Source organism: Maylandia zebra, linkage group LG10 (genome assembly GCF_041146795.1).
Source record: "Maylandia zebra isolate NMK-2024a linkage group LG10, Mzebra_GT3a, whole genome shotgun sequence".
Classification (NCBI taxonomy): Eukaryota; Metazoa; Chordata; class Actinopteri; order Cichliformes; family Cichlidae; genus Maylandia; species Maylandia zebra.
In genome coordinates, this window is record NC_135176.1 from 4,946,440 (window position 1) to 4,973,225 (window position 26,786).

Consider the following 26,786-nt stretch of genomic DNA (forward strand, 5'->3'; position numbering starts at 1 on the left):
CAAAGCATTCAGTTAGAGTAGAAAAGCACTACATAAGTTCCTGTCGATTTACCGTTTATAGTCTATAGAATGAAAGTGAAAAATAATAGCAATAAATATTAAGCAAAGAACCAGCCAAGGAATTGTAAAAGTCAAATAGACAATCAGAAAAACAAGTCATATTTATTAATAAGATAGTATGAAACCAAAAGTTGTTTCATCTTCTGTGTGTGTGTGTGTGTGTGTGTGTGTGTGTGTGTGTGTGTGTGTGTGTGTGTGTGTGTGTGTGTGTGTGTGTGTGTGTGTGTGTAAACATTAGTAAAACTGAAGAACTTGTAATCTACACTGCGACTACTGTGTATTTGTGCACAGTATTGCACAGCACAGCTTTGTCTGTGAATGTGTTGCAGTGCTGCGTTTAAGGTTTTTCTTTTGGCAGTGTTGTATTGCTAGTGATGTATGAATGCCTCTGCCTTGCTAATGAGCAAAACAAATCCTGTTTTTCTTTGCCTTTCTGACTTTACTACTGGAACATGCTCAGCAAGGAGTAGCATCACTCCCAGATCTGTCATCCAGTTTCCAAGGCAAATGAAATGCAACAAAAGTGCAGTCTTCGAATCAGGCTGGACATTCTCATCAAAACTCGTGGGTTAGCTTGCTATCCAGTTAACTGGAACTGTAGAATCTTTATATAAAGAAGCTTTGTGTTTGACTGCATTTGTTCTCACTCACTGAACTAAAATCCTATCAACTTGGCTGTAGCTCAGGAGGTAGAGCAGGTCATCTACTGATTGGAAGGTTTGTGGTTTGATCCTGGTCTCCACGCCAAGTATACTTGGGCAAGATATTAACCCCAAGTTGCTCTCCAATGCAGCCATCAGAGTGTGAATGTTAGCTGGGAAGTACTGAAAAGCACTTAAGAAAGTGCTTTTGTGAAGGGGTGTGAATGTAGCATGTTGTATAAAGGGCTTTCAGTGCTATGGAAGAGTAGAAAAGCGATATGTAAGAATCAGTTCATTTATTGTTTGAAAGGTTCACAGTGTTCACCAGAAACAGTCACCTTGTTTTGAGATTTACAGTTACAGCCACTTAAAATAGTTGCCTCATCCCTGACAGGACCATGATGGATGCCTAGTGGAATCCTGATCGATTGCCGGCTGATAGATGACCCTCCTGTGACATGGACCATGCAACCATGAGTAGTAACGCCCCTAAGCAGCATTTAGGAATACTAGTGGTAATGTCTTGTGTATCCACCAGGGGGACCAGCCTGGAGGTGTATTCAGTTGAAGGCTTGCTCCACACTTGCACTCCAGTTACACAATAATGTGTATATATGCGTGTGTTTCTGCCAGAAATATGTGCCATTTTGTTCTAAAAACATCAGTGATCACTGTCGTTCTCTCTCGGTTTTTATTGCCACTATTAATTTTAAAGCTCATTTTTTTAAACCTTACAATGTAACTACAGCCCAGCCCATGCAGCAGTAAATTAATGACTAACCTTGTATTGTGTCTGGATTATCTCATTTGTTCTGCTGAGTGAAGTTTGGTCCATTTACAGTATCCTACCATACAATTGCATGTGTCCCTAACCATCGGGAACCCTCGCATTTACTTTTATTGAGTGGAAAAAAGTTAGCGTTCATCCTCCAGCTTCACTATGCTAATATGTGGGGCAGCCATGCTAACTATACTGTAGGTGTATAGCTAGCCACCGTGTACCACATCATTATATACCAGCTAGCTCAACTTCAGTAACCCTACAAACGTCCCTGCTGTTTAGTTTCCTGTCATCGTTTATGTCAGAAGTGATAGCAGAGCTGTACGTTTTAATTTTTTCAGAAATCCCTCAGTCAGAACATGGTATGTTATGTTTAGGTGGAAAGTAGTGAGCTAACTTCTAACTCATAAATTTCACAAATTTTGTTTTCATGGATGCCTGGATTTTAAACGTAATTGTTACACCTGGTAGAGCAGCCACACTGATCACTTTATTAAAGATGAAAGAATTTAGACAGTTTGTAATTCTCAGTGATGCCGCAGTGTTCGTTTGACTTTCAGAGCTGAAGAGGAGTTTGGACCCAGAAATGGCTAATGACATCAGACTTACATACCTTTATCTTGGTATGTTCCACTAATCCATTCACTCAGACTTTCATGAAGAACAGTCCCATAATGTATTTTGTTGGTGAAACCGCAATCCTGAGTTCTATATTGAAAGTAAACAACAAACGACCACTAATTGACTCCAGAGGAACTCCATGTGGAGTGCCAGTTTTGTGTGATTCTCAATGGCAGATAGAAATACATTAAACATTTCCAGTATGAGGCTCCTTGGCTAAGGACACTGAATTCTAATTCTCAAGGGTTATTACTTTTCAACCAGTGATGGTTAAAAAACAAAACATTAACAACTTCACCTTTAAGGCCGAACGGTGTGTTTGTATATTTTTTCAGATTAAAACATAAATTAAATTGATCAGAATTTGCAAATTGTATTAGAACGGAGAGAAAATATTGAATACAGTCATTTTTACAATGATAGGAAAAGAAGGGAGAAAGTATAAAAGTAAACCAAAAGAAGCTAACACGGGAAGTATGATGGACTTATACAGACAGTGAATGAGTATAATTAAGTGCTTCTGTAAGTCATAGCAGTGAACCACTTTGCATATTAGCATCTCCTAAGTCAAATGCAACAATAACTAATCCCATTACTATTGTTTTACAACTTTATCTATAACATTGCTGATGATGCTTAAAATGAAAACTTTTTGTAACTTGCATATCTGTTATAAAGTTTCCTGAGTACTTGCTTGTTGTGGTATGAATCAAGAAAATACTAAAAATAAAATATTAGATGTCTCCACCCAAATTTTGCCACTTGTCCCCAGAGGGACATCAACATTTACATCATTATGTGAAAGCTGATAGGATCTGTGATTGATATGTTTGCCTGTATGGTTTACAGTTGAATGGAATTAAAAAGTATACTGCATCAATTTTCATCATCATTGTGTCTTTATGAAACAAAACTTTATGCAATCAATATTAATTTAAAAGTTATACAGCCACATTCAGATTCTACATAAATGTGCTTAAATGTAAGAATGAAAGTTCTTCACTCCTAAATGTGGCTTTTAGCTCCAAGCAGTATTTATTATGCATGTAGTAAATACAAGACACCATCAATCAAATCAATGCCTTTTCGTATTTTAAAACAGTAAACGCATCACCATTCCCCCAAGCCTTCACATATATGTTGTACATTTAAAACCATGGAATATGAATATAAAATATGCCATGTGTAAGCAGCTTTCAGGATTGTATAATTAGCTACACAAAATTTTTGTTATAATCCATTTGTCTTCCCAAGTACCCCTGGAATCAAAGTGGGGCGAGTGGGTGTGTTCAATAATGTAACATGTACTGTATACAGCAGCACACTATAGATCCTTGTACAGTATCCAAATGTCGTTCTCTGTGAAAGACAGAATGGAACAATTTAGATAACTCTCTGAAGCCCTGTGCCGTTACTGGACCATATCCTGTCCACTATAAGTACTTCACAGAGCTACCACACTGTTAAAAGTAGGACAAGGGCATTAGGAGTCCTTGGAGTACAGCTTATATTACAATATGTTTTAAATTCTTGTCCCTATTGACAAGTCTAATGTGTGCGTATGTGGTATCGAGTGGCAAATTGTTCACAGTACCATTGGCTAATTGCCATTTGAGTTAGTTGGCCATGAGCCCAGGTCACACTGCTGCATACATCCTTTTTGGGGTACATTTTAACATGACCTGAGATGCCATATAATTACCGTTTAACAGTGTAAACCTGTAAACTTCATCAAAGAGCACATCGCAGAAAACTGTTGTGGCCATGCTGACTGTAGCTTAGAAGAGAGGTTTGCAGACTGTAAACAGGAGCAGATATTGATTCGCCAACCTTCCAATTGATAGAAGACCTGCTCTAAGTATCCTCCGGTAAGATACTGAACCCCAAGTTGGTCTCTGATGCATTCATAGTGTGAACGTTAGAAAACACATATGTGTGAATGATGTAAGTTGTATAAAGTGCTTTGAATGCTCACTATATAAGAACCAGACTATTTAGTCTTTTGTAGAACCAGTTACAGATAGAAATGGAGGCTGAAATAAACCAAGCATGACTACTATCGCAATGATAGTAGTGATGTCCTCTGTTGAAGTGGAAGCTCTGCTTGGCTACGGTCAGGACAGACTTAGCTTTGACATCACTCTCGGGTTCTGCGCTTCTAGTTGCATTAGCGTTGTTTGTGCAGATTGCTAAATGCTTGCTCTTAGGGGGTCATGTGTTGGGTTGGGGGTTTCTCTGTATTATTGTATGGTCTTATAACAATATACAATATAACTAACCACTTAGCAATCTACAGTCTAATCAACCTAAAATGATTTTACAGACTATTCTTACACAGAAAATGAATCACCTGTCCCATTGCAAAATATAGAAGACATATAAATCGCTTTAGCTTTTGCAGATCAAAGTGAAATTTTAGTGATTGAACAGGTATTCTTCTACAACATAGGTGCTACCAACAGGAAAAAAAATTCTAAAAATCCATATTTGTTACTGATGGACATTAGAGAAAGACAAAACTCGTGACTGAAAAACTTTAGACTCTCCTACGCTCCCTGCAGAGGTCTGAGGGATCTTTTAGAAATTGTAATGTTAATTTCTGGAGACTTGATTGGTCTCTTCTTACCCGTTGATGATAAACTAAAGTGACTTCCATGTCTCCTTTAGACAGTAAGCTTTAATGTTTAAACGGTTACGGTGCTCCAATGTGCTGCCACCTCACCCTGGAGTAGCTATGAGCAAAGAAGCATGGGCATATCTTACTGAAAACTATTTTCCATTGGTGTGCCAAATTAATGCCTTACCTCTACTTGTTGCACACAGTTATCATTATGAAAACATTATTATTATGAAACATGAAAAACAATATGACGTTATGAAAAAGAACAATTTTCTAGTTGGGTTACACTTGGGCCCTATTCCAGGAAGTAGGATTAGCAAACAACACAGAGTTTGTTTGCCCAGGAGTTGCTGAGGGCAACTCCAGGTTTTCTGCTATAGAAAGACATTTAACTTCAATTTATGTCAGTTACTGAGGTAACAGACTCTACAAAAACCTACTGATTGTCAGATATTCTTTAAGTTTCTCTCGAACTCCTTCCCTCCTGCTGCACCTGAATTATTATGATAGCTGATTATTCATTTCCTCATTCATAATGTTGTTGTCAAAGCATACAATGCAGCAAATTATTTTTTTAAAGTAATGTTTTATATGCAGCCTGTGCTGTGCTGTGACAACATTTCATGTTAAGTTTTTTTTTCTCAGATTGTGATTTAGTCATTAAATCTAACCCACACCTGGAAAGGTATGGTGTTCGAAATCCAGGGTACTGACTTCAACATAGTTCCAACTGAAAGCACCTAAATCAGTCTCCGTGGGTCAACCTAGAAATACACCCAGTATACACCCTCACACTGGTACTCAGTCAAAATCAAGTCAGAGCAAGACTTCCTGACTCTGAACACAGGCTGTATGAGGGATAACAAAAGAGTTTGAGATTATGGAGGAGCTGGCAGTAGTGCAATGTAAGAGATTATAACAGGGAGTGATTTATTTTATGGGGCTGAATTGGGACAAACTCGTAGGTGTTACAACTGATAGTTGTCCGCATTCTGACTGGAAAACGTCTTTATCAAGATGTAAGATAAAGTGACTGAAATTAACACAAATTGAATTTTTCAATTGTATTATGCAGGTGCAAGTCGGTTCTAAAAGTAAACCATGCTGTTGGTGTTGTAACTAAAACAGTTATCTTCATCAGAGCAAAAGCAATTAATCACAGATAATTTGTTGCAGTTTGGAGGAACGTGAGAATGAGCACGGTGACCACACAGCTGTCATGTGGCTAAGCCTGGAGTAGCTAAAGTACAAGCAAAATAGCAGAAGCACTTTGTTTAAAGTTAAAGGTCTAAAATTTTGCAAGGTCCATTCCTGTTAAAAGGGAGTTTTTCCATTCCACTATAACCATATGTTTGCTCAAAGGGGGTTATTTATTTGTTGGGGGTTTCGCTTTATTATCATAGGATCTTTACCTTACAATATAAAGTGCCTTGTGGTGATTGTTGGTATGATTTGGCATTATATAGGTTAAATTGAGTTGAAATTTGATTGAATGATGGACTAAGTGAAGATTAGAGTTGTTTTTTTATGTAGTTAAGACATCCTTAACAACTAGAGTGGTAGAAAAGAGAGTCTCTTCAGCACTGACCTCACCTTCAAGCAATTATATTGATCTTTATAGAAAGATTCTGTTCACAGCAGAAAAGATAATATTAACAATTTTAGAAACTGACACCTACTGTGCCTCTTTATCTTTTTTCCTCAGGCATCCATTGTTTCCCCTGCTAGCATTGCTGTTTGAGAAATGTGAACAGGCCACACAGGGATCTGAATGCATCACGTCAGCCAGCTTTGATGTGGACATAGAAAACTTTGTGCACCAGCAGGAACGAGAACATAAACCCTTCTTTAGCGAAGATCCAGAATTGGACAACTTGGTAAGTCAACATATCACATGTGTTAAAGCATCAGTCATGAATCGGTGTCCTCTGAATTCAGACCTCAACATTACTGAAGCAGTGCATGAAGAAGAACTTTAGAACCTGGGGAACAATTCCTTAAGTACAAGAAAGTTAGCCAAAGACTGTGTCGAAAAATAAAGGTTGTCATTCCAAATATTAATTTTCAAGCTCACTATACTATTTGTACAGACTCTATTTTTGCCTTATACACTGTAAACGGTAAATGACCTGTATTTGTATAGCACTTTACGTAGTCCCTAAGGACCCCAAAGTGCTTCACACTACATTCACCCATTCACTCACACATTCACACACTGGTGATGGCAAGCTACATTGTAGCCACAGCTGCCCTGGGGTGCACTGACAGAGGTGAGGCTGCCAGACACTGGCGCCAATGGGCCCTCTGACCACAACCAGTAGGCAACGGGTGAAATGTCTTGCCCAAGGACACAATGACTGAGACTACAAGATAAAATGCCAACTCTTGAGCCACGATCGCGGTGACTTTTATATTTTTATATTTTATATATATTTATAGCAGCACGGTGGCACGGTGGTTAGCACTGTTGCCACACAGCAAGAAGGTCCTGAGTTCAATTCCACCATCAGGCCTGGGTCTTTCTGTGTGGAGTTTGCATGTTCTCCCCGTGTTTGCGTGGGTTCCCTCCAGGTACTCTGGCTTCCTCCCACAGTCCAAAGACATGCAGCTTGTGGGGATAGGTCAATTGATTAATCCAAATTGCCCATAGGAGTGAATGTGAGTGCGAATGGTTGTCTGTCCCTGTGTGTTGGCCCTGCGACAGACTGGCGACCTGTCCAGGGTGTACCCCGCCTCTCGCCCTATGACAGCTGGGATAGGCTCCAGCTCCCCCCGCGACCCTGAAAAGGAGAAGCGGAAGCAAATGAATGGATGGATGGATGGATATATTTATGTATATTACATTGCTGATCCAGCTGATGATCCAGATCCAATAGAATGTATGAAGTAGGCTGTTGGAGTATCTGATAAACTTTTCTCAGTTGATGTTGAACTTTTTAGATACAAATAAAGGTGTTATCCTGTTAAACTAACACAGTGTTTTAACATTGCAGACTAATGTTAAGGTTCTATTATTAGCCAGTTGCTAGCTGCTATTTTAATGATAACAGATGGCTACGGTTGCTATCAGGTAATTGCTAATAGTTGAAAAAGCTAACATTAGTGTATATGCTGGTCAAACTTTAATATTGTTCAAATGGGAGCTTTAGTGACCTCTCAAAATTTCTCACAAAGTGTTATTGTGAGAAACAGCTCCTAATGAGGGGAAGGTCAGTGTGCCTGCTGTGTGAAGTTGCGTGTCTGAAGATGGCACTGTTGGTACCGATGCTCTTTCAAATGAATATGTAACAGTAATTAATACGTAATGCAGTAATTTCTACTGTTTTTTTACCTTCTGAGTACAGTTTTTTTTATTATCCTTAATAAGTACATGAGCTATTTTACCTTTTTAGCCACAGCTGCCTTTTATATTTTTATATACAACTATAACTGCAGTAGCCCTAAGAGGTCATACACTGCATGTACTGCAACTTCAGGAAACACCAGCAAATGGAAAGATGCTCACAATAAAGGTTGAATAAAGAACAATGGAAGTAAAAAGAAAAAAAAAACTCTTAAAAAAGTTCAGAAAACTCAACAGAGGTGATTTAAAGAAGAGAAAAATGAAAAACCTATAACAAACATACAGCTACAGTATTATATGAACCATGCGACAGAACACACATTAACTGGAACCTTTTCTCCCTCACACACCGAAGAGTCCTCCACTTCTTTTAAGAATTCTTTAGTTTGTCACTTCCACAGCTATTCTGTCTTGTTGTGTTTTGTATGCTTTTGTATGAATAGACTGTGAATATATTTTTGAATTCACCCTTTTCTTTTCCTTTTAAACAGAGTGCAGACTGATGCCATAACCAAGGTTATTTTTATTTAACTAAAACTAAACTAAAAACTTTTTATTTAACTCAAATAAAACTAGAACTAAATGAAATGATTTTGTGAAATATAAAAATAAAGAGAAAAAATTCTCTTTCTCTTTTTTTTTGTTAGTTTGGTAAAAATTGTATTACGGCTTGCCTGATGAGCCATTAATGGGTGTGTTAACTGAGACTTTGGATGTTTACAAGACTGAGTCAACAACCTTAAAAAAATGTATTCTAAGGCCTCTACTGATTTTTCTAAATCATACAATAAAATTTAAAGACTCAAACTAATACTAAAACTAATAAAAAACTTCACTAAAATTAAGTATTTTCAAGCAATTACTGCCTGTCTTCCTACTGGCGGCCAACTTTTCTGTTCCTGAACCTCTTTTTTGTAACATAAATCTTAACAGATGTGGCTCTGTGTCTGCATTGAATCCCATTTTTGCTATTCCCAAGTATTCAGTCCTTTTTAAAGTAATTTTCCCATCTTCTCTGTGCACAACAGTTAGAAATAATTATAAATTACGAGAAGGAGGAAGCTGATAATCTTCTATGACAAAAGGGGGGGAGGAGTTGAAGCCAGACAGACACAAAGACACAGACAAGGAATTAGGAAAAAAGTGCACTCTTCTCATTACAGTACTTGCAGGCTGACAAGTGCTGAACAGTCAATTAACCCTGCATCTGTGTGTTTTATGAGGTAATGGGAATAGGCGTCTCTGCCAGAGGACACTAACTCTTCCATAGGGCAGTAATGCTACGCTGGGCCTGACTGGCTGCGATGAGGACAAGAGTTACTGGTCCCTTGATTAAGCAAGTGCAGTTTAATTAGCTGATTTATCTCCTCCTTGGCCAAGTGCTTTTCTGACCATTCTGTTGACCTTGGATGGCAACTTTGAAGGTGTGCCATCTTGTATCACACAGAGTGAAGAAAAGCCAGGCAGCTGATGATATATATATATTGTCAGTGATTCCTGTTGTCACTTCAGCCAAACCAACAAACCAAATTTCACTCAATGACAGATCATAACTTAGTAGAAAAACAACGCAAAACAAAAATCATGTTTCTCATTTCTTCTCAGTAGCTATCAGCAGTTTATCCTTAAATAGGCTGTTCCTTAGCAACACAACTGCAACGAATTGGAGTTGTTAAATATTAGACACTGGTCTATTGAAAACTGTGTAAATGGCTTTCAAAGTCTTATACTTCTTATAGAACTTCTAAATATAATTATTTTCTTCACAAAGCATACAGTATTTCTACTTGCATAAATTAATATAACTATTTAAAAACAAAAATTTAGCTGGGTCGATATTATGAGTACCCTGAAAAACTAAGCACCAACCACCGTGCACTGCGCTGCAGTCATGCGCTTTAAATTTGTAATGCTGTAAAATCAAGTGAAACCCGAGGGTTATCTTCCAAATCATACACAGAAAAAAAACTTCAGCAAGGGTTTGAGCTGTCACCTGACAAGGAAAACAAAAAACAAACAAAATGAGTTCACAGTTGAGAAAATAGTTGCTCACAAAGGAAGAAATGGATATACAAAGTTATCACAGCATTTCCAAGTGCCAAGGATTGGAGTGAGATGTGTCATCAAGAAATTACAGACCAAACATGACAGAGTTAGCAAGTGAAATAATTTAAAGAGTCTGAAAAGACAAATAGTGAGATGTGTATAAAGACCCCAAAACAACTGCCAAGACACTGGTGAATGACTTAGCCAGGATATGTAATCTTAAAAGCACAGCCACTAGAACCCTGTATAGGAATGTACTGCAAAGTTGCAGACCAAGAAAAACTTAATCTTACAGCCAGAGTGCAGTATGCACTTTGATACTGGTGCATGTCTTGGTAAAATTAGAAGAGCATGAAGAACATGGCAGCTTGTTAACTAATCTAAATAGAACTAAACCTTGACAGCCTTAACACATACACTTCACTCACACACTACTGTGATGATGATGATGCTTAATGTAAAAACATTTGTAGTCCACAGACATTGAGTGGAAAGGCTCCAGATGTTTTTTTTAGTTTGTTTTACTGAATGTGATGCACTTCCCAAATGTTTATTGAGTCACTCAGGCCCCCGTGGGTCTTCCGTATTAAGGATTTTTTAATCTGTTACCTGGACTCTGTTTTAAAGACATTACCCAGCATTACGGATGGGTACCAGAAGTTAAATAATTACAACAAGAAACCAGAAGATTTGCATTTATTCCAAAATGTATTAATATATATACGGATCAGTGATGCAGGTCAGTCAGCAGTCTGCATCTGTAAATACCATTACCAATGATTTTTGATTTTGACATTAGACGTTACAGATCTTTGTAACATAAATTGCAATAAAACCAAATGCCAGCAATATCCATGAGACCAACATCAAACGTATTCTTCTGTTCATGGTTGTTAACCTGGTGTTTTAAAGGTAAGGTGTTCGCTAAAAGTCATCAGTGTTTTAGAAGGTGAATGTGATCTGTTTCATATTTTGTCTTTGCTGCTCTCAGATGGTAAAGGCCATTCAGGTGTTGCGAATCCACCTACTCGAACTAGAGAAGGTCAATGAGCTTTGTAAGGACTTCTGCAACCGTTACATCACTTGTCTCAAGACCAAGATGCACAGCGATAACCTCCTCCGTAATGACCTCGGAGGGCCCTATTCTCCGTCACACACCAGTCTCAGCATGCAGCAGGTCAGTGATGGACCCACCGTGGAGCTTAGAGTTCCTTAATGGTACCTAGCGTAATAATGCAGTAATGTAGTGTTTCCCTTGATACGCCATTCATCAGCAGGTAAATTTTGCTGTTGGTTATCACACACAAGCAATAGCTTTCCCCCCCTTAGAGTTGCTCACCAGTGTCTCCCTCTGTTATCCCCCAGGAACTAATTCAGACCTCCTCTCCATCCATGACCTCTGTCTCCAGCTCTGTTAACCCTTCAGGGATTGTGGTGCCTGCTGGAGGGCTGCAACAGGGGAATGTCGCCATGACCACCATCAACTCTCAAGTGGTCTCGGGTAAGCGTGTCAATTCACATGAGCACTATAAAACAAAATTTGGCCTGACACTATCGACCTTTTTTTTCCATATGGCTCTATGACCCAATGTGTGAAGAAGAGGTGCTACAAAAATGTAAAACTCAGTGTAACTTATTCAGTAAACTACCACCTCTAAATAGGGTCTCCATAGATTTTGGGACAGTCAGTGACATACAGCTAATGATAAATAAATAAAATCGCATAGGTGGTTCTGTTGTTTTCTGCACACTTACCTGAGCCTTAGCCCAATCACTCTCAACACTTTCAAATAGTACTCCACATTTTCTCTCTCGTTCTGATCAGAGGAAATATTTGACACCAGCTATCCAAAGCACCATTTCCTGACTTTTAATAACTATCATATTCAAATTCAAATTCAAAATTCAAATTTTATTTGTCACGTACACAGTCATACACAGTACGATATGTAGTGAAATGCTTGGACAACTGCTCGTGACCTAAAGAAAACAAAAAAGGAAAGGCTATGAATAAGATAGGAAATAAATATGAAAAATTAAAAAGGGTAAATTTAACTAGGAAGGAATAAAATATAAATTAAGGTTAAAAATTAAATAACTGTACAACACAAATTAGAATGAAGGGTAAATTTAACTGGGAAGAATAAGATAAAATATATAAATTAAAGTTGAAAATAAAATAACTGTACAACAAAATACACAATACACAATATAGAACTATATAAGAATGTATGAAGAAATCTAAATATAAATAAATATATACACAATAACAGCAGCTGTACAAGTATTAACTGGAAATGAAGAATATAGTGACCAGTGTTGTGCAAAAAAACAATGTCCAGAAAGTCCAGTGTGTGTGTAAGAACCATATGTGTGGGTCAGTACTGTGTGGTGGTGTGATTGAGAGACCGTATCGCCTGCGGGAAGAAGCTCCTCCTCAGTCTCTCTGTGTTGGTCTTCAAATGAATACTTTTCTTATTATTTGCACTGTGTTTATCAGTTTGACTTTGATCTTTTTTCTTTGCGTCATTTTGGGGTTATCATTATAAAGCATTTTCATATTATTAGTATAAAACTCAATTGTTTGTTGAGCATAATGACAAATAAAAATAGTCATTAGCATGCTTTTGATCAATCAGTATACACGCATGTTTACTATTCCATTGCTATTATATACACATATCATTAGCTACATGTTTGTGGCTGTGTTTTGTATAGCTGGTATCAGAGGGTCATGATAAGTATCCATCACAGAGAGCTTGGCTGGCAGGTTCTTGTAATGTCAAGCCTGTACAGTGAAATGTTAATCCTGCCCTCTGGAAAATCCTTTTAACCCAAAATAAATCAATGTCTCTCCCTTTGATCACGACATACTGAAGAGCTCAAACAGACTGTGATAAGAGTGTCTTGATCAAGGCTAATTAAGCCAGCAGCAAAAACACACTCCTCCTTCTCCTTGTTCTCTGTGTTTTTTTTCTGGGTTAAAGGGCAGTAATGCACTTTGAATTTATCATTTAGTCTCTTGTTTGCTGTGTGTTTGATTGCAAGGCTGACAAGCAGTTAATAAGCTCTGGTGCTAGTGTAGAATCTGGCTTCTAGTAGCTGCTGAAGACACTTGATACTCATGGCAGCAAATTATCCCCTCAGGTGGGACCCTGTACCAGCCAGTTGCCATGGTGACATCGCAAGGGCAAGTGTTAACTCAGGCGCTGCCTCCGGGAACCATTCAGATCCAGAACTCACAGGTAAAGCTGTCTGAACCACAATGCTTTCTGGCCAACGTTGTCACTCCTCCTTGTGCCCTCACCACCTATGGTCTCAATTTGTTCTTTACATCTCTCAGACCTCCCCAGTGGGTCTTTTCATTGTCTGTCTGAACATAGCCTCCTGCTGCTAAACAAAATAGAAATTGTTTATTCCCCTGATGTTTGGGGAGCCTTTGTGATACCATGCCACTGCAGATGAATATCAGTTAAAGACAAATTTGTGGATGATGTGATTTAGGTAGATACAAGAAATAAATCTCGGATCTCATACAAAAGACTAATTCATTTAGTCATTCATTTTTCATTGTTCAAAAACCTTTTGTTAAAAACAAAAAGTACAGGACATTTGAGATGTGAACAGAACAGAAGTAAAATATTTCAGAATTTTTATGAACAGGAAATATTAGGATCACAAATGTTTTATCGCCAAAAGATTTAGAAACTCATATGAATGACTGAATTTTTTTTTTATTGCACAGGGGCAGATTTCTGGTTTTAGTATTTTAGTTCAATTTAGATTGTCAAAAAGCTTCTGGAATTGTTTAGAATAGCTGGGACATTTGCTGTATGCCTGCTCTGTGACTGTTGGTTTGTTGTAAATATGAGGATACTTATTTTAGAAAATCATTACTCTGAAGGCAACAGAACCTTCAAAGGAAGGGTCTGTTGACTCACAAGTGAATGCCAAAAAGTGAACAGATGATCCACACAGTAATAGTGATGAATATCATATGGAATATTAACATTGAAGCTTGCTGTTATGCACAGTAAATAACATAAGAATAATACGGACAATGTGTCAAATTAGTTAGCCAAACTGTATGTTTAGGACAAAACGCCTTGTAATTAATAGATGAAGTATTTTAGACAAGAAGGGCTCGTGCAAATGTATATTATAGGTTCCCTTATGTTTGTGTTAGGGATATCTTATTTTTTAGCCTTATTTAAAATGTATTATTTAAAAAGTTGTTTTTTACCCTGATGATTTTTTAAATTGTTTTAAAATTTGCCAGAGCTTTAGCCTCTTTCAACTCTTCTGTGTGCACCTTGGAAGTCAGTTTAGTCTACAAGTCACAAAACACTTATTATCTACCTCACATTGAATCAGTAATGTGATAATTGCAGATTTCTACAAGTTGGAACACCTTGAGAAATTGTTCAAGTGTGAAACAATTGTACAAGTTCCACAACCATACCCAAATGCAAATGCCTAAATGCACTGAGTTGCTGCCACTGAGTGTATGGCTGACTAGATATTTGCTTTAACAAGTTAACAATGATTTCTCTTTTTAGTCTCTGTCAGTACCCTCACCGTAGCATTTGAATCAACAAATCATTCTGAGAAAGGAGTATCCTAACAGTAATATATTACTGTTCTTAAATTCAGGGCAACAATTAGAGAACACTTAAAGAGAGAAAACAGGCAAGGCCTGAAGGCAAAATAACAAAATGGTTTCAAGAAAAGTATCAAAATAAGACAGAACATAATGACAACTACAAAAATAGACACGGAAGCACATAATATACAAGAAAAAATACAGAGAGGCACAAGAAATTAACCAAAGTAGTCATAAACAAAGCAGACAGTATGACAGTATTACTACTACTACTAAAGCCACTGACTATGACGTATATAAAAGACTAGGACATTCAGTATTAGGTTCTTTAGTAGCCTTCAGTATCAGCCTTCCTACAAGCTGGCAAATTACTCATACTGTATAACATTTTGTCTTTCTCTAAGACTTTTAAAGTAGTCATTATATAGGCAAAAATACTTTATCATCATAATTTTACTGTAGGAGTGATACCCAGGGACTAATTTTTGAGTGGTTTAGGTAGGAGAGGACTATCACCTTTTCAAACCTTTATGACTTTTCTTTTGTTGTGTAGCGCCTCATCTCTGTTTGGGAAGGAGTACAAAGGCTCCTCTAAAGCATAGAGTATCAGGTACTTGAACCCTTCCTATGTCTATGTACAAGATACAGTCACAACAAAGACTTAAGACACCAACAGCTGAAGAACAGACAAAATATATTGGATGAAAGTTGGATGAACATAAAAACATGAATAAAAAAATGTGGTTTCTTAATAAATTGTGTGTCTGGCATTAGCGGTAATCTAACCTTGATTGTGATTTCATAGCATAACTCTATTACAGAAAATAGAGTTGTGGGTGTAAGAGGCTATATATCGATCTGTATGAACAGCAGTTTAATTATTACAAATTCATTGTGTTTGGAATTTAAGGTTTACTTTAACAATCTCCGCCCACTCTGTTGTTGTGGAGATTTCAAACAAATTTATGACAAAGAACGGCTCCATGCTGGAACCAAGGCTCCAAGCAGAGCCAATCAACAGGCTGTACACTTGCCTTTTCTGAATGGGGGGAAAAGAAAAGAAATGGGGCAGAGAAATTTAACAGTGTTCTGTGTTGGTTTGAAGAGCGGCTCAGTTTCATGTAATTCTGTGACAGTAACAGTGACCCAGCTGGTGCTGAGTTCTACATGCGTGCTGGGAATTGAACACAGCCCCTTCGCCACTTTGCCGACAAGCCCCGAGTAATCACACTCTGAGGCTCGGTGCTGCCAATTAATTTAACCTCGCTTTCTCCTGGAACACACACACTCCCAGGACAGAAGGAGCCACGTGACACACAGCTGCAACTGTAATGAGTCTTGTTTTGTGTTGGGAGAATGAGGGGGGATCTGTGTGAATGTCTATTTATGGGCATTATGTGGGTTGTAGGTGGGTGAGGGTCAGCATCTCCGTGTCTGTGGATTCTTTCCACACTATTCTGCGTGGAACCTAATAATAGTGGGGCATAATGATTTCCCTCCAACAAAATATACAACTTACATGAAACTAGAGGACCAATGAGAGGACCTAGTCAGGAGGATTTAACCCATGGGGGTGTTAGATTTATTAATAGAAAAAAACAAGCAATGTCCCATTTGTATACAAAATATACTCTGTCTTGGGGACTGAAACGGCTCCAAATAGTAGGAATGAATGATACTAGGAAAATGGTTGGTTGATTTCTTGGCACTGACTGAGCTTTTAGGCACAGTCCACAAGATTTGAATAGGGTTAGGTCAGGGTTTGGGGTAAGCCATTCCAGAAGTTTAATGTTAGCTACTGCATGTATTTCAAAACCAGTTTTGATCTTTAGGATTATTGTTCTATTAGAAAGGCCAACTGTGCCCAAGTTTCAACCATCCAACTGTTCATTTGGGGTGAAGTTTAGAATTTGGAGGTAGTCCTAGAACTTCATTATTCAATGTAGCACTGTGCAATGTAGCACTGTGCAATGTAGCACTAGCAGCAAAATAGCTCCAGAGCAATGATCAATTATTTTTGCTCTGGGGATGCTTTCAGTTCATGGCATTAATGGGTTTTGTGTTATTTCTGAACATCCTAGCCAATTTCCTCTCATTTGATAGATCTAAATAATTTGTATTAATAACTTAATGACTCCAGGAGGCCTTCCAACTTGTGTAAATCTACAATTCTTTATTTATTGCTGTCAAATAAATCCCCCCAAATGACCTTGGCCTTGTTAAGTTAAAATAGACTGTAGAACCCTGAGCTCCTCTTCATGAATCGCTACCTTATCGTGGTGGAGGGGTTTGTGTGTCCCGGGGATCTCAGGGGCTATGTTGTCTGGGGGCTTTTGCCCCCTGGTAGGGTCTCCCATGGCAAATTGGTCCTGGGTGAGGGACCAGACAAAGAGCGATTCAGAAGACCCTTATGGAGAAAACATCGAGGGAACAGTTTACCCTGCCCGGGATAGGGTTACCGGGGCCCCGCCCTGGAGCCAGGCCCGGGGAGGGTGCCCGAGGGCGAGCGTCTGGTGGCTGGGCCTTAGTCCATGGGGCCCGGCTGGGCACAGCCCGAAAAGGGGATATGGGCCCATCCTCCCGCAGGCCCACCACCCACAGGAGGCGCCTTAGGGGTCAGGTGCATTGTGTGCCGGGCGGCGGCCAGGAGCGGAAACCCTGGCAGACTGATACCCGGCTGCCAAGACTGGCAGTTGGGACATGGAATGTCACCTCTCTGGTGGGGAAGGAGCCTGAGTTAGCGTGTGATGTTGAGAGGTACCGGCTAGATATAGTCGGGCTCACCTCAACGCATGGCTTGGGCTCTGGAACCAGTCTCCTGGATAGGGGCTGGACTCTGTCTCAGTCTGGAGTTGCCCCCGGTGAGAGGCGGTGGGCTGGGGTGGGTATTCTAATATCCCCTCGGCTTGCTGCCGGTACGTTGGGGTTTTTCCCGGTGGATGAGAGGGTTTGTTCCCTGCGCCTTAGGGTCGGGGAACAGGTCCTGACTGTCATCTGCGCTTATGCGCCGAGTGGCAGTTCGGAGTACCCAGCCTTCTTAGAGTCCCTGGGTGGGGTGCTGGAAGGCGCTCCACCTGGAGACTCTGTTGTCCTACTGGGAGACTTCAATGCTCACGTAGGTAATGACAGCGAGACCTGGAGGGGCGTGATTGGGAGGAACGGCCTCCCTGATCTGAACCCGAGTGGTGTTTTGTTATTGGACTTCTGTGCTTCTCACAGTTTGGCCATAACGAACACCTTGTTCGAACATAAGAGTGTCCATAAGTGCACGTGGCACCAGGACGCTCTAGACCGCAGGTCGATGATCGATTTTGTAATCGTATCACCAGACCGGCGACCATATGTTCTGGACACTTGGGTAAAGAGAGGGGCTGAGCTGTCAACTGATCACCACCTGGTGGTGAGTTGGATCAGGTGGTGCGGGAGGACGGTGGACAGACCTGGTGCACCTAAACCCGTAGTGAGGGTGTGCTGGGAACGTCTAGCAGAGGCTGCAGTCCGCGAGATCTTCAACACACACCTCCGGCAGAGCTGGGGACATTGAGTCCCCATTGCCGAAGCTACTGCATTGAGCTGTGGTTGCAAGGTGGTTGGCGTGGTGGTAATCCCCAAACGAAATGGTGGACACCAGAGGTGAGGGGAGCCACCAGGCTGAAGAGGGAGTCCTATCGGGCTTGGTTAGCCTGTGGTACTGGAAAGGAGAGTTCGTCCGCTAGTCGAACCTTGGATACAGAAGGAACAATGCGGTTTTCATCCTGGTCGCGGAACACTGGACCAGCTCTTTATCCTCTCAAGGATACTTGAGGGTGCATGGGAGTTTGCCCAACCAGTCTACATGTGTTTTGTGGACTTGGAGAAGGCATTCGACCGTGTCCCTCGGGGTGTCCTGTGGGAGGTGCTGCGGGAGTATGGGGTGTCTGGCCCATTGTTACGGGCCATTCGATCCCTATACAACCGTTGCAAGAGCTTGGTTCGCATTGGCGGCAATAAGTCGGACTTGTTCCCGGTGGGTGATGGGCTCCGCCAGGGCTGCCCTTTGTCACCGATTCTGTTCATAATTTTTATGGACAGGATTTCTAGGCGCAGCCAAGGGGTGGAGGGCTTTCACTTTGGTGGCCTCAGAATCTCATCTCTGCTTTTCGCGGATGATGTGGTTCTGTTGGCTTCATCGGGTGAAGGCCTCCAGCTCACACTGGAACGGTTCGCAGCCGAGTGTGAAGCAGCGGGAACGAGGATCAGCACCTCCAAATCTGAGGCCAAGTTGTTAGGATGCCTGGGTCGTTGACCCAGGGTTGTTGAGTTTATTATATTATTTATAATTTCTAGTCTTTGGTTTCTTTGAGTTCTGTCTTATGGTTTATGTCTCTGTCTTCTCTAGTTGCTCTGTCTCCCCTGTCAGCTGTATCCCCTTGTCTAGTTCGCGTCTCTGTGTATCCTTAGTTGCTATATCCCCGTTTCCAGTCAGTCTCTGTTCCCTCTGTTGCAGTGCGTGCAAGTCTGTGTCTTTAGTTCAGTCTGTGTCAGGTTTACTGTTTTATTTTGAAGGTCCTTGTCTGAGGTTAATGTATCTGGTTTCGCTTCCCCTTGTCTCGTTAGGCCTGATTTGCCCCAGCTGTGTTTCCCTCCTGTTACCCATTCCCTGATTGCTCCCTCTGTGTATTTAAGCCCTGTGTTTCTCTGTGTCTGTGTCGCGATCTACCGCTTACCTAGCTGTGTGTTCCGTCAGTTTTCCGATGTAAGTTTATTTTGATTTTTTCCCCCAGTTATGTTATATTTGAGTTTAACATTAAAGCTGTTTTGAGTTCACATCTGGCTCCGGAGTCTGCACCTTGGGTCCTATTCCTGTCTGCACACAGCCACTCATAACACATGGTTCTCAGCCGGAAAAGGGTGGAGTGCCAACTCCGGGTCGGGGATGAGTTCCTGCCCCAAGTGGAGGAGTTCAAGTATCTCGGGGTCTTTTTCGCGAGTGATGGGAGAAGGGAGCCGGAGATCGACAGACGGATTGGTGCGGCGGCTGCAGTGATGCGGACGCTGCACCGGTCCGTCGTGGTGAAGAGGGAGCTGAGTGTAAAAGTGAAGCTCTCAATTTACCGGTCGATCTACGTCCCTACCCTCACCTATGGCCACGAGCTGTGGGTAGTGACCGAAAAAACGAGATCGCGGATACAAGCGGCGGAAATGAGCTTCCTCCGAAGGGTGGCTGGCCTCTCCCTTAGAGATGGGGTGAGAAGTTCAGCCATCCGGGAGGGGCTCAGAGTAGAGCCGCTGCTCCTCCACATCGAAAGGAGCCAGCTGAGGTGGTTCGGGCATCTGACAAGGATGCCTCCTGGGCGCCTCCTGGGGTTGGTGTTCCGGGCATGTGCCACCGAGAGGAGGCCCCCGGGGCAGACCCAGGACACGCTGGAGAGATTATATCTCTCGGCTGGCCTGGGAACGCCTTGGTGTTCCCCCCGATAAGCTGGAGGAGGTGGCTGGGGAGAGGGAGGTCTGGGCTTCTCTGCTTAGGCTGCTGCCCCTGCGACCCGGCCCCGGATAAAGCGGATGAAGATGGATGGAACCCTGAGCACCACTTTTTAAGATTTAAGTGAATGTATGTAAATGTTTGAGCCTAAATATTGAATACTTGTTTTTTATATGCTGTGCAATCATCCTAAAAAAAAAATAAATAAATAAATAAAACAGTTCAAAGAAATTATTAAAAAGCCCAAATTACCACGGGGGGAAAAAAAAGAAAAAATACAAAACAATATAAGTCATGCTTTAATTAGAAATAGTGAATTATTTATCATTAATTAGAACATAATAATGAAGAATATCACTAGATGTTTTCCCTTTACTATCTAATAAGCCATGTGCAAACTTTATCTTAAGCATGACAGTGATAAAAATGATTTCTTCGCCAAATAGCAAACCTAAATGTTCTTACAACTGTTAAAAATATTTGCAGTTAGTTGTCTCAGCCAGACATGAACTCACATACTCACACACATCCATATGCAGGCTGTCAAAGACTGTCAATAGTCTGAGAGCATCTCGTCCTTCAGCACTCACACTCCAAACAGTAACATCTGAATAATGATTTCTCACTGAACACAAAGGCTGGTGTACTACAGGTCAACACCAATGAAAATCCAAGCAAACACAGGCCCACTCTGCATCAGCGTCACTCTAGCTCACCGACGCCAAACTGTGAAACTCAAAGTCCAAGCACCACACATATAACAGACTAGTCACGGGTACTGCTTCTTTATATTTTAAGTATCATTACTCAAATTCAGTTACCATGGTGACACTTGAGGAGGTGTTTCTGCCCTTGCCATAGGAAAAAAAAAAGGTAATTGGTAGTCTGAGTTTGTTTCCGTGGCAACAATAACTAAGCCCTATGGTCTTTTCCCTTTTTTCTTTTCTTCCTCTTTCTTTCCTTTCTGTTGTCTGTGAATAAAGGTAAATGTGGACCTGTCCTCCTTGTTGGACAGTGAAGACAAGAAGTCTAAGAATAAGAGGGGAGTCCTGCCCAAACACGCCACCAACATCATGCGCTCCTGGCTCTTCCAGCATCTCATGGTGAGACGCAGGCAGACATTTACACTGTGTTTGAGGGCAAGACTTTTCAGTGTTTAACATAATTATGGTGCGGCACATTCCATTTTAACAGCTGGAAACTGCTTGAAAACTGAAATGTCGTTTCCTACTTCTTGCAGCACCCATATCCAACAGAAGATGAGAAAAGACAGATTGCAGCACAAACAAGTCTGACTCTCTTGCAAGTAAACAACTGGTAAGATTTTGTAATCCCAAAAAGGTCTCATGTTGCATGTGTAAAAGCAAAACACGGCTTCATATTTTTATTTAAAAAGTAAGACAAAGTTTTCTTTAGACATAGACATATACGCTTTATTAATCCGACGCAAGGGAAATTCGTTTTGTGAAGATATTTTAGAGATATTTTAGAAAATTATTAATTGAAATAAATGAAAAATAGTGTACAAAAAAGCCAAAATGCTATTATATGCACACATTTATATAAATAGCTAAAATGCAGTGGAAGTGATAATGTATACATATGCATTTTTTAAACAGTATTTATCCTGTGTGGGTATTATATAGTCTGACTGCTGTCAGGATGAAGGACCTGTGACAGTGATCTGTCCTACTGCTGAGGGACCTGTTCAGGGTCCCCACAGTCTTTTAGAAGTGTTGTCCATAATAGACATCAGTTTGACTAACATCCTCCTCTCACCCACTTCCTCTGTGGAGTCTAGCTCACTGGCTCTCTTCATCAGCGTTTTAATCCATGTACTGTTTCTCCCCAGCAGACAACCATATAAAAGCTTGGAGTAGCAATCACTGTGTCATAAAGGGTCCTACATACACTAAAAGACCTCAGCCTGCACATCAGATCGAACAAACTTTGGCCCTTCTTCTACAGAGCATGAATGTTAAGCTTTAAATTGAACTTGACTATGCTGGCATATCCGAGTACATCATTGATACAGTGGCACCATCTCCTGGTTGTATACACCAAGTACATGTGGAACAACCTCTCCCTCTCTCCCTCTCTCCCTCTCTCTCTTCTTGTTTCTTGTGTTCCTTTTTCCTGATACTGCTACCACTTGGCATCGCTATATCTATCACTACAGCTGTCATTACCAGTGTGTCTGTATCTGGAAATCCCACAGGATCTTTGCTCAACCTTCTGAGATATAGAGGAGACCATACTCAGCACAAATGTACAACTATACAATGCCAGCCACTTAGTTATGGCATTTCATGTATACTCTACCTAGTAGTATCTTACACCCTGCTGTTATGTCCAGAATTGTCTCAGGAGCATCTTTACACCTCCACCTGGGGTCTTTTCTGCTGTGATAGACCCCAGCCTCTATGGATCTTGTGCTTAGAGCTTGTTCCTGTGCTGCCATGATTAGTGCTATCTTTCAGTCCAGCTTTCTCCACAAGTAGAATTTCACAGTGTCAGCCACTTCTATCTTCCCATGGTACTGTGGAGGGTCCTGACTTTCAGTCTATCCTTAGAGAGAGAGAGAGAGAGAAAGAGAGAAAAAAATAAATAAAGACAATTTGATATAAAAGTGCATTAAAATTTTTCATTAGGGTATGGTTTAATCAAATGATAACATTTTGAAGTGTTGATGGTCATATTCAAAGTTTTGTGTGTACTTGTTTTTCATTTTATGTCTTCCTTAAATCTCGGTACTGTTTAGTAGAACTAATTAGATATGTGAAAGACATGCAGAGTAATTAAGTTGGATTCATAGGTGTTACTTTTCCTAATATGACTTCTTTGGTATTTTCACAGGTTCATCAATGCTCGTCGACGTATCCTTCAGCCTATGTTAGATGCCAGTAATCCTGACCCAGCTCCTAAAGCGAAGAAGATGAAGTCCCAGCATCGTCCAACACAGCGCTTTTGGCCCGACTCTATTGTGGCTGGTGTATTGCAGACGCACAGATCTCAGACAGGAAGCAACTCAGACAGTATGCCAACAGTTACATTTTCCAAGAAAAGCAAAGCAAAGCAAACAGCTTTCTTTGGGCATTAAATAATCCTTTACTTTTTAATTTTTCTTTAATGTCTTCTTGATTTTTGTTTTGTAAAGCACTTTGAGTGCTCCAAGAGAGTAGAAAAGTGCCATATAAGAACTATTTACCATTTACCAGCCATAGATGCTTACTTGTAATTTAAAGATCACAAATAGCTCTTTCTAGCTATACATGAACATTTAAATTTTTACATGTCATCTCTTAAAATATAGTTGAAATATAGTGTTTGGAAAAATATTTTTATACACAATCAATTATAGTAGTAGAAACAGTAAAAACAAACAGCAGAAACACAGCAGCCGTCAACTGTGGCTGTTATGGGATACAGTCTAAATTTAATGTCTGTGATTTTGCTTGCTTGACTATGATGTGTTTGTCCTACAGTGATCACTATAGCTATGATATGTACTTGAATTTGGAGGGAATATTGATAAACGGTAAAATTGTACACATTGTACAAAAAAATAAACAAACTAAAAGCGTGTCTGCTTGAATCCAAACCACTAGATGGCACTATTACCACTCTTTTGTTTAATTTTTTTTTAGACTATCAGTTTCTTTAAAAATGTGTCCTAAATCAATCAATAGCTCAGCCTGCACTCATGTGTACAAACAAGTCTCTTGGGAATAGTTTTCTTTTACTGCTACACGGTAGGCTGTAGACCTCAGTTACTTATGCAATTTGTTATCTCCTGTCACAGTACTGCAGCTGGTACGAGTATAGACAAGTAAAAGAAAGCTTCCCTACTGGAGTGCAAATATAGATAAAAGGCAGGGTAAGAATTAATTTCAGTGGCAGACAAAGTCTACGTAACGTTTTGCAAGGTAAAATTGATCAAACTGGTGTGTAGGATCCCATATGGAAAAGCAATAGAAAAAACTTATAAAAGACTTGCATAAGATTTGGCCTACTTCATATAGTGAATCATATAAGGCTTATATGATTTACTCATGAAAGTGGCCACTTTCTCATTACTTTCAGATATTGTTTTAGGAAGTATCCAAAACATACAAGTTTCATTTATATAATTTTTCAAGGGATCTTATATCTGTTGTCACTCTTGTATGCTTTTCATACAAGTTTCACACAAGACAGATACAAACTTTATAAGATTTATATATATCTTTTCCATATGGGATGGTTTTTTTCAGGTGGCTCCCAAAATTGAGTCTCTGGCCCTGTAGCCACTCTGAATATTGGCTAAGTGAAATTTCTAAATAATACTGAAGCATGCACAGACAAATAAAAAGGTCTATCTTCCTCTGCCTACATTATTATTTTTTAAATGTATCTGTCACATTATAACCCCTCTTCTCCCTACCCTCTTTCTGGCCTTGCTTCAGACCCACTGAGTATGGACAGTCTCCAGTCACTATCCTCAGATTCAGCCACCCTGGCCATGCAGCAAGCCATGCTCGGAGCCGATGACTCAATGGACGGCACTGAGGAAGAGGATGAAGAGGAGGAGGAAGAGGAGGAGGAAGGCATAGAGGAGGACGATGAGGAAGAGGATGGAGAGGAGGAAGATGACAGGGGGAGGCAGCTGTCCAGCCAGGGAGTGGGAAGGAGAGATCTTAGCATGGAGCACAGAGAGGAACTGGAGTAGTCTGCCAGGGGCAACTGACAGACTTTATGAACGCTGATCTCAGTTGTGAACTTAATACAGCCTCATTGAAACTCAAATAGTACGCCTCTAATGCCGAGTGACTCTAGAGAGCATTTACGCACGTATTAGTTCTTTACCACAGACTCTAATCAAACACAATGACCATCATGTTTATAGGAAAAATATTAGTTTAATGCTGAATTGTGTTATTGCATTTTAACACAGTATGTTCCTATGTAGTGAACTCATGAACTTTCTGGAGAGTAGCACATTTTTATAGCTCTGGTTATTTATGGAGAGGAATGACACAGGAACTAATAGGTTTGAAATTGAGTATGTTTAAAAGCAGCATTTAAAGATGTTTGGTGCTTTTACAGGAACTGATTCTTTTTTCTTTTTTTGAAACAATGAGGAAAAGCATTACATGGATTAAAGAACTGAAAATCTCTTTTGACTGTATGTTTTAGCAACTACTTAATTGAATGTAATATTTTGTCATCTGAAATTAGTTACTAAAAGGGCTGCAGCCGTTTTTATCAGTTTTTTTTTCATCTGAAAGTGCCCTTTATTTTCAATTGACAGACCACAGTTTCACTTTGCAGCTAATGTGTCATTTCACTTCCTAAAATAAGAGTGAGAAGACAAAATAAAGGAAAGGATGTGTGTGTAATACATTTCAAATATTTGTTGAAGTGACTGCTGGCTTCCACTCTGGGACATCATTCACACGTTTTAAATGACTCATAGGTTCTCAGGTTTAACAGCACTCTCATCTGACATGTTTCTTCCTCATGAGCAAAACACTTGACTTACTGCTGCCGCATGACTTTTACAACACTCTTGGTTTATTTTCTCTCTCCCCATGAGCAAAAACAGCTGTACTAAACCAGTGTATACTGACTGCACATATAGTATGTATATTGGATTTTTCCTATGTTTGTATTCTGGTGTTGAGGGTTTGCATATTTATTCAATTTTTTGTGTGTAGCTTCAGACTTCATGTTGTCCATGACATTTTCTGGATAAGGGTGTTGAAAAAGCAGGTGGCCATGCACATATGTACCTAACTCCAACCACCAACTCTTTGAAAACTACTTGCGTATTTCTGTGACCTTGATCAGTTCTGTCAGAGATCAAGAGCGTGCCGGTCATACAGACTCAACACTGAGAGAAATCACGCAGAGATGCCTAGTGACTTTGGAAAAAAATGTCATGTACTGACACTGACTTCTTTTTGATGGAAGACATTTTTGAGAAAAACATAAAAAAGGGAAGAGACTCTGTAGTAACCTATCTTTCCATTTTATGTGAAGGCTTTTAAAGAAGCTGTGAATCGATTTCAGCCCCCTGTTTTGTATTAAAACAAATGGAATCACTCATCTCTAATGTGAAGATGTCTAGAAAAAGAAAAAAACTGTTATATTGAATGTTCTGAGTGTTCATTGTGAAGTATGTTTCCTGTTATTCTTCTTTTTTTTTTAAACTTTTTAAAAAGTTTTAAATGAATCTTCCAGAGCAAGCAACAGACTAGGGGAATATTTCTGTTTCATTTGTAAACTTTGTTGTTGTCATAATCTATTGTGTTTCAATAGATCACTTTTAATAATTAAACATGTAAAGGTACTGATTTTGACTCGTGGAAGTTCTGCATTTGTTTGAGCTGAGCAAACACATGCAGGGCTCTGACTTTTCATAGAGGGAGGCAGTTTGATTCATTAATATTTCGATACAATAACCTGTAAATCATTTTTACAAAAGAGAGTATAACATTTCTTCACCATCCTCACAATAATTTTCAGATTACAAATTCTAATTATTGGTTAACTTCTCCCACTTGCCTGTCCTATCATGTATAGCCTTCCACCCACTCGTTATATCTCAAGCCTGTGATTTAACTCG

General features: G+C 39.9%; 1 protein-coding gene across 4 annotated transcripts in view; it reads left to right on the forward strand.

The window, feature by feature from the left end:
- pknox2 (pbx/knotted 1 homeobox 2) overlaps positions 1–25,335 on the forward strand; it is a 105,048-nt gene extending 79,713 nt beyond the window's left edge. For all 4 annotated transcript variants that reach the window (XM_004567451.3, XM_004567452.3, XM_076888921.1 and 1 more), the window contains 8 exons: positions 6,429–6,600; positions 11,104–11,289; positions 11,478–11,613; positions 13,260–13,357; positions 21,163–21,282; positions 21,420–21,496; positions 23,036–23,214; positions 24,625–25,335. In XM_004567451.3, coding sequence (XP_004567508.1) covers positions 6,429–6,600; positions 11,104–11,289; positions 11,478–11,613; positions 13,260–13,357; positions 21,163–21,282; positions 21,420–21,496; positions 23,036–23,214; positions 24,625–24,887 — 1,231 coding nt within the window. In that variant the 3' untranslated portion in view covers positions 24,888–25,335. The remainder of the gene's footprint in view (positions 1–6,428; positions 6,601–11,103; positions 11,290–11,477; positions 11,614–13,259; positions 13,358–21,162; positions 21,283–21,419; positions 21,497–23,035; positions 23,215–24,624) is intronic.
- Positions 25,336–26,786: the final 1,451 nt, after the last annotated feature.